The sequence below is a fragment of the Lepidochelys kempii genome, chromosome 21, assembly GCF_965140285.1.
Source record: "Lepidochelys kempii isolate rLepKem1 chromosome 21, rLepKem1.hap1, whole genome shotgun sequence".
Classification (NCBI taxonomy): Eukaryota; Metazoa; Chordata; order Testudines; family Cheloniidae; genus Lepidochelys; species Lepidochelys kempii.
This window is the reverse complement of record NC_136400.1, coordinates 4,671,286-4,684,693: the sequence shown is the minus strand read 5'-3', so window position 1 is coordinate 4,684,693 and position 13,408 is coordinate 4,671,286. Positions and strand designations below refer to the sequence as shown.

The 13,408-nt window shown below is 46.4% G+C and overlaps 1 protein-coding gene across 2 annotated transcripts in view; it reads right to left on the bottom strand.

Moving 5' to 3' along the window:
• Positions 1–13,408, bottom strand: part of PLXNA2 (plexin A2) — a 320,075-nt gene that overhangs the window by 46,644 nt on the left and 260,023 nt on the right. For both annotated transcript variants that reach the window (XM_073319575.2, XM_073319576.2), the window contains 3 exons: positions 10,283–10,450; positions 7,217–7,310; positions 854–1,093 (listed from right to left, as the gene is read on the bottom strand). In XM_073319575.2, coding sequence (XP_073175676.1) covers positions 854–1,093; positions 7,217–7,310; positions 10,283–10,450 — 502 coding nt within the window. The remainder of the gene's footprint in view (positions 1–853; positions 1,094–7,216; positions 7,311–10,282; positions 10,451–13,408) is intronic.

Sequence of the window (13,408 nt, the reverse complement as noted above, 5' to 3'; positions counted from 1 at the left end):
ATTCTGGAAAAAGCCCTAGTGAAAACACAGTTATACCAGCAAAAAAGTACTTTTGCCCATGTAGCTTATTTCATTCAGGGATATGGTATAAGCTATACCTGCAAAAGCACTCCTGCGTCTACACTAGGAGGGTGTGCCAAAACAGCATATCACAAACCTTTTTCTAGTGTAGGCTAGGCCTAAGAATGTGAGCAACTGAATTACCCAGACAAAGTTCCCTTGGGCTCAGGGATTTTCCCCACACTGTATAAGGTAAGGAGTTTTTACCTCCTCTTCCTTCTTCACTTAGAAGGTCATAAACTAATAGCACCCTACTTAATAAGAAATAGTTGATGTTGCCAGAATACTTTTCAACCCAAGGTGCTTACGCAGCACCACATAAACAGTGCCACATCTGGAGGGTGCCACACAATAGGGAAAAGGAGGAAAAGTTTGCTCTATAACACTAGAGCAAACCCCTGCTCACACAAAAAGTCCTGCAGGGGTCTTTAATGTTCATGCAGAGCTGGCAGTTTTTAAGGTCTACTCTGAGGTTCTTTCAGATGCAAATGCATTTACCTGCTTGGGAAAGGTGAAGGGCTGAGTCAATCTGTGATATCAGGGATCCTATATATTTCAAACCTTCCCCTCTCCTCACTGAGTTTGCCAGCTGACCAGCAGTTATGGGCTGTAGCCAAGCTGTTTTGCATTGCAGCTCTGTAACAAGGACTTGATCCACAGCCCTGTTCCTGGGGCTCAGATGTCACTCTTTCCCATGACACTCATTTTGCATTCCAGCGTACGCAGCTTTCTGAACGAAAGAGAGCAGCTGGACTGTGCAAACTACTGGAACTAATGTCTCCGGCATGCGTACCTTGAGGATGATGGGCGATCCCGGTTTCTGATCCAAAACCCCAGTAGGGCTCAGAAGCTCAAATGTTGGGTTTGGGTAGTAAATAAACTTAGTGTCATTATAGATCAGCAGGGATTGCACATTGTTAAAGAGAAAGCCAAATTCGTCCGGTCGCTCAACAGCATCCAAGCCAGGTCGGTACTCAAGAGTGAGAGGTGGAGCTAAGCAAGTCAGGGTAGTTGTGTTCACAATCTTACAGACCTGGACAGGAAAGGGAAACAAGAGAGGAAGATTAACACTTCGAATGAGAAATCTCTTTTACAGTCTGATCTTTGCCCAGATATAACATCCAGTGGCAAATTAACTGACTTCCATGCAGTTACACTCATTTAGGCTTTGTCTACTATACAGTTGCTAATTGTCTTTTAAAACCCTTACACCAGAGCTGAATTTGGCCCTTTCAGACTGGAAGATACACAAGACTCCAAATCTATCCCAGCTGAAACCGGCCATTGTCAGCAGACTTGTTTTGTTTACTGGCCTCTATCTGAAATAGCTGCAATGCTATTCCTAGTGAGACAGGTACCCACAGCATAAACGCTACCATTACAGTTGCTGGCCTCTGCAGAGGATATGGGAGGTGAATTTTCTTCTCAGTTTAGAGCCGGTCTTTCCAGGGCAGGCCAGAGACATGTGGTTAGAGGGACAGCATATGGGAAGCTGAAAAGGGTACAGAGGGGTATGTATTACACAGGAAGGACCATAGTTCTAACACACTGGAAATAATGTGAACGTGTTACCAAAGCTCATCAGTGCAACACACACACACACACACAGTTGCAAGATGTTAATAAAACCTCTTGCAAGCACTCTCTCTTGTGCTGATCTGAATCTGGCTGCAGTCATTGCTTTTAAAAGCATGGCACTCAGTAGCTGTGAAAGGGGTTTCAGCTGCATTTGTCTATCTTATGTCTCTTCCTCTGCAACTTGGCAAGTAGGAAAGAGGAGAGCAGAATAGAATTTGCCTTTATGCTGAGCCTGTGAACACCTGGTATCTTTTTAAACTTTACAGTGCAACGAGTTAGGGACTGAGGACCAAATTCAGAGGAGCTAACGCTTGTATAAGTGAGTGTGAGTGGGTGTTACTGACATGTCGTGGGTGGGTGGAAATGAAGGGCTGTAGCAGGAAAAACAGACAATAAGAGGCAAAAGTGGTGCTTATGGAAGTCAAATCATATCGCGCACACACACATACACACAGACAGGTTGAGATAATACAGTGAAGGGGATGTCAGCATTTTCTGAAGGAAACCTTATTTGAAATATTTGCCTATAAACGTTACCCTTATGGGCTGAAAGCCAGCCAGAAGATTTTGGGAGGAGCAAGCTGAGGGAGAGGTTGCACCCCTGCAACTTAAAACCCAAAAAGATAGTCTGCATCCATAGCACCTGAGGCTGTGATGTTATTTGTCCTCACACTCTATTGAGTGCCAGTACCTGAAGAGGGAAGGAATGCCCAAAGGCTATAGGCAGTTATGTGGATTCTACAGAATGTTGCAGTCTTCCTTCCAAATCAGTACTGAATTACCAGCACAGCACTAGAGAGGGTTACAGGAGTAATACAAAAAACAGGGTTCTAATCTCTCCTGGTCATTAATGTTACATGGACCCTTGTACGCTAGCTAAATTCTGACTTGGCTAATTGCATTCTGCCTCTCTAAATTCCCTCTGCAGATTCTGATGGATTGGTATTTAGCCCGAATCATTTGCTTAAGCATGAATCATTATAGTCTCGTTTTTGGGAGAGTTTGTGTCCCCTCTAAACCAGCACAAGGACACAAGAGTGGAGCTAGAGATAGAGCTTCAAACTGAAAATGGCTTAAACAACTAAAGAATCACAAACCAGATTGCTAAGTACTTTTTTCTCTTCTGCTGCACTGTATTTGCCAAACATGCTTTTGAACTGGACCCATAATTAATGTCTAGTCTTGGCTACACATTTGTGATCAGAGACAATCTTTTAATACCGAAGAGACAGAAGAATAATCAACGGATACTGAAGGATTCTAGGTATAATGAAGGTCGACTCCTTCTGGGCTGAGGATGCCTATTGCTCCCCGCTTCCGTAGGGGGAAGAGTTTGTTTGGAGGCAGAGCATAGCTTTCTCTGCTAATTTATTTAGAAACCAGGCCCTATAAAGCTTCAGGGGATGTTTAATTTGGCGTCCCTCCACAAACAGAAGATTTAATTCCACTCAGATTTGTGTATTTAGAATTATCTTTGTAATAATAATAATAATAATAATTAAAAAAAAAAGCAGAGTTCAGACCTGAGCATGGGGGGAAGGGAAAAGGCAGGTCTGCTAAGTAATTAACCCTTCCCAGGGTAGCACTCAACAAGTTCAGTCTTTTTGCAACACGGAAAGAGTATTCTCAGGTTCAGTTGGTGATGAATATTAAAGTGAGCATACATCTCATTACAGCATGCATGGACACTACCTAGATCCTTGCAAACCCGGGGTTCGCTTCAGCTCAGCTTCCTTGGGTGGAAAGTGCTAAATTAATATTAAGTGTTATTTCTGCAGCATCAGGAAGGACAGAGCACAGGACGGAGTCTCAAGAGATCTAGAGTAGCAGCCGTGTTAGTCTGTATTCGCAAAAAGAAAAGGAGGACTTGTGGCACCTTAGAGACTAACAAATTTATCTGAGCATAAGCTTTCATGAGCTACAGCTCACTTCTGTAGTGAGCTGTAGCTCATGAAAGCTTATGCTCAGATAAATTTGTTAGTCTCTAAGGTGCCACAAGTACTCCTTTTCTTTTTTCAAGAGATCTAGATTCAGTCCCCAGCTCTGCTGCAGACCCCTGTGTGTCCTTGAGAGATTCACTTCACCTACGCTGTGCCTCAGCTCTCCATCTGTAAAATGGGGAGAATACTTCCTCACCTCACAGGGATCTTGAGATTTAGGTGCAAGTTCGGGGACGTACAGTTTCTTTTAATGGTTCTCACAGATTGAGAACCACTGCTCTATTGCTTAGTCTTATACCAATTCCACTAACCCCACTTCTATCATCTTAGCAGAGACACATTTCCTCCCCAACATGGTGGAATTCAAAAGACTCCTGAACCATTCAGAGAACACCTCAGCAAAAAGGGCCTGTTCTCTTCCCTACATCTGATATTCCTTCCACTATTCCCACAAAATCTGAAACACCTCCCTTCTTAAAATCAGTCTCTCAAGTCTGACCCGTAAGCTTCTCTGTGCTGAGCAGATCTAAAAAGTCATTTTGCTTCTGAGTGAAAGCAAAACTGTTTCCATGCAGAATGGCTCTTGAAAGTCATTAAATAATAATAATAAACTGGATTTTTACAGCATTCTGGGCGCCTCACATAACATCATTCAAGCTCATAAAACATCCAAATGCACAACAGCTCAAACAGATAAAACAGGACAAGATAAATGATAACCATCACTAATTAACGTCATAGCAGCACAAAGGCTGTCACCAGGGCTGGGTGACATTATTTGGACAAAATTTCCAGCTGCTGAAAAATGCAGAAATGTTTTGTTCAACCCAAAACAAAATATTTTCAACTTTTTCAGTTCAGCCAGAGAACTAGAAAAACAGACATCTGCAAGTGTGACAGCCTGGGACTAGAACTTTGCAGAAGCAAAGTAAGAGCTCTATCTGTGCTTTCCCTTGCAAGTTCTTAGGGATGAAAGCTCAGCTCAATTTGCTCTCAGGGAGGTCAAGAGAGGATAAAGGGCATCAGCAGCTCAGCCAGATACCAATGTGCTTCTGTGTGCAGCAGGCTGAAGGGTGGAGGTTTGACCAGTTTTTAGGGCAAAAGAAGGGAATGAAAGGGTCTAGCTAAAGAGCAGCACTGTGCACTTGGCACCCGTGCAGGGGCCTGGGTATGCTGCCAGCTGTTCTGCTGAGTGCGCCTGGGGAGAATGCAATTTACGCAGTCTGGGCCCAAAGGGAAAAACATAGTTCTATTTATTGACTTTTTAACTTTCCATGGTGGTTTATGAAGTGTGGGACAAATGGTTTAAATAAGGGGCTCAGTTAGAGCTAACTAGGAGGGAGGCATAACAACAAGGATGAGGAAACACACACAGCCCCATGCACACAAGTCCCTAAAGAGCCACAGTCCAGCCCACGAAAGGGGTACCTTACTTTCTGCACACCAGCTCCCTTCCGCACGCAACAATCTGGGGCTTTGCAGGCACAGGGGCCACATGTGCATTTCTCTGTCATGCTGCAAAACTGGGACCAATGTAGCCACTAAAAGCAAGTGCTGTTAGTGACACCTACTGCAGTGGTACGAGCACCCGACGTCCAGCAAACCTCGTTGTTCTTGAACATCTGGTTGGCGTGACCTGCATGGTGCAGCTCCCTGCCTTCCTTTGTTCCCAGCAGTCTTTTCCCCTTGAACCAGCCCATGTGACTGGAATGTAACTCTTTCATTTCATACGATGGAAGGCATCTTAACAGGGAAGCAGCCTCTCAACTTATCTCATGACTTGATCATTGCAGCAAGAGGGAAAAAGCAGCTTGAAAGCTTTTTGTTCAGTGGCGGGTTCTCCCCCTCCAGCAAACCCCCCCCCCCACCACGTGTGCTTGCTGGGCCCAGAGCTGCTATGATAGGAGCTGTATTTATGGCACGACAGATACAGAGGTTCTACTAAAAAACAACAAACCCCAAGCTGGCAATTTCTCATTCCAAACCTAGCTGTGGGCCTGCACAAAAGGAGCAAGGCAAAGTAAGCCTCTGCAGAACAGCCAGGAATTGATATCTGTTCTGTCTCTCCACTGAAGCATGCCTGTGGAGATGAGTCCGGGTGAGCCCCCATGGCTGCTGGGAGGAAGAAGGGCTCTCAGGCTAGGGTATGGGGATCCTGAGAGCATGGAAAAACCAAGGGCCATTTCAAAAAGAAAATGAATTTGCAAGGCCCAGGGGAGGGATTAGACATTGACCTTGAGGAGATGACCTAATAGGGCTCTTCCATGTCTAGCTTCTGAGACTTCCTGGCAGTTCTGTGCTGGCCCTGGGCAGTCCCTGTACCGTACAGCCACCCCTGGGTCACTGCAGAAGTCATTTCTCATTGTCCGTGTGTCAACCTCACTCTGTATACTCAGTGCCCTCCCCTGCTGTTGGTTTGTGTGTGTACCGGATGATATACAGCTGGGCCTCACAATGACACAAGCGCCATGCGCCTCAACGATTCCCGACTCCCTGCTGCTTCCCGTCACTATGGGCCTCCGCGGCTTGAAATACTAACTCCTCCTCAGCAGTCTCACCAACAACGCCCATTTGGAGCCGATCCACCTTGCTCCTCATAGGGCCACTCAGTAGCATGGGGCTGAAGTCACCCACTGCAGAACTCCCAGGCCCTTTGCTGACCTAGGGAGTAAGTAGTCAGGTGCAAAAGAATCCAAGCCCGGCCATGAAAGACAGTTTCCTCTCTTCTGGAGTGGCTGCCTAGGGGCCTCAGGGTCCGCGCTGGGGGTGTGGCTGGGGCAGCATGCAGGGTTTCATGCATTCAGCCAGCCTGCTTGCCAGACGGGGAACTCAGCTCAAAGGTTAAATCAGTGCTAGCACCTGGGGTCCCCAGCTGGTAAACACAACAAACACTGGAGGGTAAAGTTGATCTGAGCCCAGTCTCCCTCCCTTAATGACAGGCGAAAGGCCATATCAATTAATAACTTGTCCTGCCCACTCTCTTTATTACAGCAGCACTGGGACAAAGGCTTCATCGGCACTTTTGCTTTACAGTGCGCTGTCTCAGGCATTTCTACCTTCCCTGTGCAAATGAGTTCATCACTCAGATGCCCCGGTATATAGTATCTCAATCTCTGATCAAAGCTCCTTTTAGAAATCCAGTTAAACAAAACAAGCAAACAATTCAGCTGGGACAGTTATAAATGGCAGAAGCTTGAAAACACCTAAGAGGCCTTTCTGAGTTTGAGGTGCTTATATTTAATTAGAAAATTAGATTTGACGAGCGTTAACCAATAAGAGTCTTCCTGTTACCAAGCATTTATATAGTGCTGCCAGTGTACATGGTGTTTCTCAAAAATGGAGGGTGGATTTGATTAATTTTGGGTGGTTCTGAAAAGAATTCACAAAAAGCTATATAAAAACGTCGAACGCACGCACGCTCCAGGTGCTTCCCAATGGGATGCAGCAGCTGTGCCACAGAGTGTGTCAGAACAGGAAACACCTGGACTGCTGAGCAGGCCTGACTGGTTTAGGCAGAATGCACCTGTGCCGCTGTCCAGCCTATTAACACCTCACTGCTTTCAACAGGTAAAGGTGGGCCTGCTTATCTCAACAGGGCTCAGGGGGAAGCCAGCTGCACTTCGATGACATCTACTTACATTGACAGACTCCTTGCCATTGTACTTCACACGGATCCTTGGCTCCTGAATCACATCCAGGTCGGACCCTGTGACGGTCAGCGGCGTGTGTCCGCTATAGAGAAGCAGTGAACACCACGTTAATGGAGTTTGGCAGGGAGAGCTGCAGCCGCGTCTAGCGACTGTGCTCCAGCAACACAGAGGCTTGTTGATCTCAGAAAGAGGTTTTCTGTGGACTCGACAGGAACTAGGTGACACCGTGGATTAATACACTATTGCGGAGTCTCTGGGGAGGGATGTCTCTCAAGTTAATTGGATTTTCTGGTCTCGGTTGTCCCCCAGCGGAGAGTCACCTCCTACATAACACTTTAAAGGCTCGGCACAAACAAAAGCAGCAGGATGAAAAAATAAACAATCGGGACCAAATAAATAAGGACAATAGATTATTCACAGTGTTTAACGATTTATATAGTGAGTCTTTCAAGTAACAGGGTGCTGCATGATGAATGGTATGGGCTATGAAGGGATGGTTATTTCTCCAGCCTCCAGATCGCAGGTCGGGCACAGCACAGACACCACCCACCACATGTAGCAGAGGTTTGGCAGGACAAGGATGACAAATAACCTGTCTGGTTAGCCACATGGGAATGTAGGGAAGCAGAATGTAATGAGCCATGTTAGAATATGGCCACGATTCTGGTGTGAATGCCTCCAAACGTTTGAAAAAAGCACCATGGGATCTTTTATTCTTTGCTTTTGCTTTATTTGCTGGACAGCATCTTCAGTAGCCCACCACCCCTACCTTTCTAAAGGAAATACCAGCTATGTCTCTTAGCATCTCTACCAGTGATTCATATGAGCCCACAAAACCCCTCTCACTCAAGACACCAACTCACCCTTGATTTCAGGCTGCAGGGAGGACATCACTTTTAACCTGCCTTGGTCTTTTCTCAGAGGAGACACTTATTTCTCCCACTGGCAATTTTTAAAAAAAATTACTGAATGTGAAATTAATGGGCCTGTTTCATCCTTTGTGCAGATTCATGGAGTTACAGCAGGGATAATTTTGGCCTCGCTTTTTAAGACTCCACACGTCAGAGTGATGCTGCAGCACCTGCCATTCTGTCCCTAGCAGTGAATCTTGGATAAATGGTGCATTTCGATTAGCATCAGCTTTTTTTTTTTTTTTTGGTTGCTGCTGTTTTTTGTTTCATTCCAGACTCTCCAGAGCTACAAGAAGGAGACTTTAATGAGCAATTGTGCACTTTGTCAGCAGATGGGAGTGATCTTGGGGCTTTATTTGCTCTCCCAGAATCTCTGCACAGATTGAGACGGCTGTAATTGCCTTGGTAATTACAACTGGTTTAATAACTCAGGACCTGATTCTCTACCTCAGGAAATGTGGAGGTTGTAGATGTTTGGCAATGACTGATTCAGGACCCTGCATGGGAGACATGCTATTCAAATAGGTTCTCTTTTGTCCTTACCTGGTATATCCTGAGAGATGAGACTGAAGGCATGTCTACATTGCAATGTAAACCCAGGGTTCAAACTCAGGCTCAAGCCTAACCCCCCTTCCATTTACACACAAAATCGCGCTAACCCAGGATTGGACCCTGGGTCCCTGGGCCCCAAGGGGATGGAGGGTCTGAACCTGAGTCCAGCTGGAACCCAGGGTTCAAGCTTGTTGCTTTGGAGTGTAGATGCAGGCCCACTGAACTCATGCTATGGGAGTCCACTAAAAATATCCCATAGGCTGACTTTCTCTGTCCTCTGGACAGTCAAGTTTGGTGGACAGTCAAGTTTTCCTGCACTGAGCCACAAAGGGCTGGAGCATCCACGCTTTGGGAAGGCACTAGGAAGTCTGGATATGGGTGGTTGGACTCAGGCACGCATAATGCAGCTGGAGATGCTGGTGCCCCAGGTTTGGACCCAGGGTTCAACAGTTCCTAACCTGGGGTTACAAATGAGTGTAGATGCTCAAGCCCTAGGTTAACAAACCCAGCGTCTGCTAACTTGAGTACTACTAACACTGGACTTACAATGCAGTGTAGACATACCCTGAGGTGCTTTAAAAAGGGTTTTCTGAGCCTCTGCAGCCACCATACAAGGATGCAGCTTCTAGACCTCACCCTGAAGCTGAACATCTCTAACACCCAGTGACTTTCAAGAGAGGGGAGGGTGTTCAGCTCCTTGCAGGATCAAGGCCTAATAGCAACGTCTTCAATATTTACACAGGTGAACTAACCCCTGGTCACCTGACACCAGCTGGATGTTGACAAAGGCAGCCAAACAAGCAAAGAGAATTCAAAAAGTATTCTCCCCAGGGGAGCAGGTTCTAGGACTCTGAGCTCTGAACCATGTTTTCTAGTAGGTGGGGGACCAGGAAGGAGCATAATAATTTTTAAAGTTAGTGTGGATCCCATGGCATGAGAGTTTCCAGTATGATTCCTAACATAGATGGAGGGCAAAGCAGGTCAGATGAAGGACCAAATGCCAACAGCTGCCTAAAATGCAATCAGTGCGGGTTTGAAAAAGATAAGTTTCCTCCCCTTTATGTTTTTTTTTTTTTTTGCTGTAAGTGAGCACATCTGAATGCAGGTAAGCACAAGAGATGGATCCCAACTAGAACACTGGATCGCAGCTTGCTCAGATTATGGGGTAAATTTGGCTTAGGGGATCACCTCCATGTTTGCAAACTTATCCAAACAGTTGGAATCTGCAGGAATGGGCAGGCAACTGCATGGGTGTGTGTGTGGGGAGGGGGTATGGGGGAGGGTGGGGTGGTCCTTCTATACACTTCCTGCTTCCAAATGAACCAAGAACCTGGTTGGAAAGGCCTCCTGCCTGGTACTTCAATACTGCCTGCCTCTGGGTGGCATATGGGGAAGAGGGAATGAAAAAGAATGGACTCCCTTAAATAACACTCCCTTTGAGTCCGGGGTGAAGGCCTAGACCAGTTCCCACAGAATCCAACCAGCTTGCGCGTCTCTAGTTCTATTATATCTGGTGAGTTAGCTTCTGTGCCCTGCATTCACTCCCACTGGGGAAGGAGATGTGATAGAAGCTGTAAGAGACTCTTGTTACCTGGCTATGCTCCACTCGGGTTCGATGCGCTGCACTCTGGGGTCATCAATGTATTCAAATTCCAGAGTGCTCTCTAATTGCGCCCGGTCCACACTCACAGAGACATGGATGGAGCCCAGGCCATGTGCTGACGGAGCAGAGACACACACAATCTCATTCATGGATCTCCTGTGAAAAAGAGAAACAGGAGAGCGGTTAGCCAGAGAGCATCTGTGCTACAGGAACGGGAACCCTCTTACGTTTCCGTAGTGCCGCTCCTCCAAGGGAAGGCTCTACATCCACTGCAATCTCGACTCCTACCACAAATGCAGCTGTTTCTGGGGTGGGATGTGGCAGCTGTTAATAGCCCAATAGCAATGCTGCCCACCAATTTAGGACAGGAAGCAAATAATGTGCTTTCCAAGTGGAAACTTGTAGGGAGTCAGGTACTCTTGACACTGAGAATTCATTAACATCACAGAGGAGCAATGAGGGATCCATGCAAGAGGAGACCCCTCCTGCCTATCCAAAGAGAAAGTAAGACTCCCTGAAATTACTCTGTGTGCCAAGCAGCAGCCTCTCACATCCTTCTGTGAACCTGCTGCCTTCTGCAGGCATGTGAAAGCAGATGGCTGTTTTCCAAGTGAGATTTGTATGCTTATTCAAAAGCCAAATTCTTTTCCCCCAGTGGCACACATGGACCTTGAAAAGCAGCCTGTCTCAACCTGAGAAGGGCCAGGCAGAACTAGAACATATCACTACTCTCTTTGCAGCTTTGTTTTCCTGTCCCCCTTGTGGAACAGGGAATGAACCTCAGGACCTGATGCCTGGTGGTTGGACAGACCAGACCATCTGCTTCTCTAAGCGCCCCAAAGAACTGCTACGTGGGCTGCTTAACAACATGCTTAAACAACAGAAAGGGATCAGTTAGTGGTTAGAGCAGGGGAATGAGAGCCAGGACACCTTGAGTTCGTCTCTCAACTCTGCTACTGATTCACTCTGACACCTTGGGCAAGTCACTTACCATCTCTGTGTCTTGATTAGTTCATTTCTGAGACGGGTCTAATAACACTTGTGTAGTTCATAAGTGTACTGTGAAGTTAGTGTTGGCATGAAAGGTGCCAGACTGACAGCCCTGGAGACCGAGTCCTATATTTATCCACAGATGGCACTGGCAGTGGTAAGACAACTCTGACTTGGAAAGTGGAGAGGACAAAAATGGGAGACCCTTGGTGCCAATCACAACAGAGCTCCCTTGAAAAAAGACTTTAAATCATTTGGATTATGTTTGGTTTGGAACCTTTGCCGACTTGACTAAACTGCTGTTCTCGCCTTGCCTCCCACTGTCTCTTCCATCTTCCTTTTAACCCTTTCCTCCCACATCTCCTCACTCTTCCAACTCGATCTATTTTAACAGAGAATACGTTCTTTATTGGCGGGGACTTGCAGGGTCTGTTTGGGGAGGGGTGGGCAAGAGCAATAATTCTTTGCCAACCGTTGTTGCGACAACTTGATTCCATGAAAAGGAGCCCTCTTTTCATTCCTTTCCTGCACTCGCCTCTCAAACGCTGGGAATGGCACCCCCGATAGTCACACAGCCAGCATTGCTCAGAAAGAGCTCATTGCACTTTCAGCTGCCTTTTATCTCCGGCATCCCCACATCCCAGTGGCCTGGCATTGGTGCTGATGCTCTAGTCTGCCAGAGATCAGAATTCACAGGGCCCTGCTTAGCCCTTCCATGAGATTTGAAGTGACGCATCATTGCTGGCAGAGTCACTCTGAGCTCCCTGTGATCAGTTAATTAGCTTTCTGTTCTATTATTATGTCATCATGGTGAATTTACCCACTCTTCCAAGAGACGGGAGAATGGCGGAAGCCGTAATTAGAGGGAATCTCATTAGAAACTGCTTCATCTAATCAGGCTCTCCCTCACCTCTACAACAATTCAAGTTCATTGCCACAAAGCAGGCCAAGGACAATACGGACCACAGTGTGCCAGAGGATGGCAAAACGGTGTAATTTATATACTGCTGTTTGCGGTGTTTAAGTTGCTGCTTGTCTGGTGTAATTAGAACATGCAGATAATTTAAAGCATGGCAGGATTTTGCAGGTCAGAATTTGAAGGTGGCCTGAAAATAATCATGTATTTAAGGGATTAAAGTATGAGGCTAATTCTGCCCTTGAATGCACACATGCCAGTTCCTCTGATTTCAATTGCAGCGTGGCAGAGGAACTGATGATAAATAAATGATAATGTTTGGCCCTTAAGGAGTAGCTCACTTGCACAGGATGATCTCAAAGTGTTTTATACCCCATGAAGTGTGGCGCTCTAGATAAGCAATAGCGTTGTCCATTATAGAGATGGGGAAACTGAGGCACAGAGAAGGTGACTCTCCCAAGGTCAGGACGAATCAGCAGAACTGGGAACAGATGCCAACGGTCTTGATACAAAGCTCCATTCTAAACGTTCAGCCACAATCTACCTGATACGTGGATCCAACATGGAAGGAGGTGGGATACTGCCCCTTGCTCTAATCTGGCCTGGCAGGAAGCAGGATATTGGATTAGAGTTTATATCTAAAGTCTGTGGGGCAGGGACTGTTCCCTCCTATGTGTGATTGCCCAATGGGGCCCTGACCCTGACCAACAGTGAGGACCAATGGCCCCTGTGTGCCTAGTCGTTAGCTGAATTGACTCTTAGCAGACTGGCTGGTAGCAGCTCAGGGCTGTGTAAATGCTGCCACCCATCATGGGCCCTACAGGAGGACATCCCCCATCCCCCACAAAACTTGCCAGGGCTCTGCCCAAGCAGAGAGGAACCAGAAGAGAGAATCAACGGCAGAAAAGAATGAATTAAAATAGGCAGCAGAAATAATCACCAGCTTGAAGCAGGCTCCGTTTTCCTTTTTAACTGTTCCAGAGACATAAATGGGACCTTTTTGGGAAGAGCTGAGGAAGGTCATTAAATCCCCTCTTATTAACATGGTGTTCCTAAACCATCCCTTCCCAGTTCAACCATAAAGTGGGAACACAGACTCGGTTTTATCTTTTCCAAGGCTGAAGGGAGCAGTAATTACAGATATACAGCACTCTCATTGGCCTCCATAATATATCCTGGGACTAGATGGTATTACAGAATGTACTAGG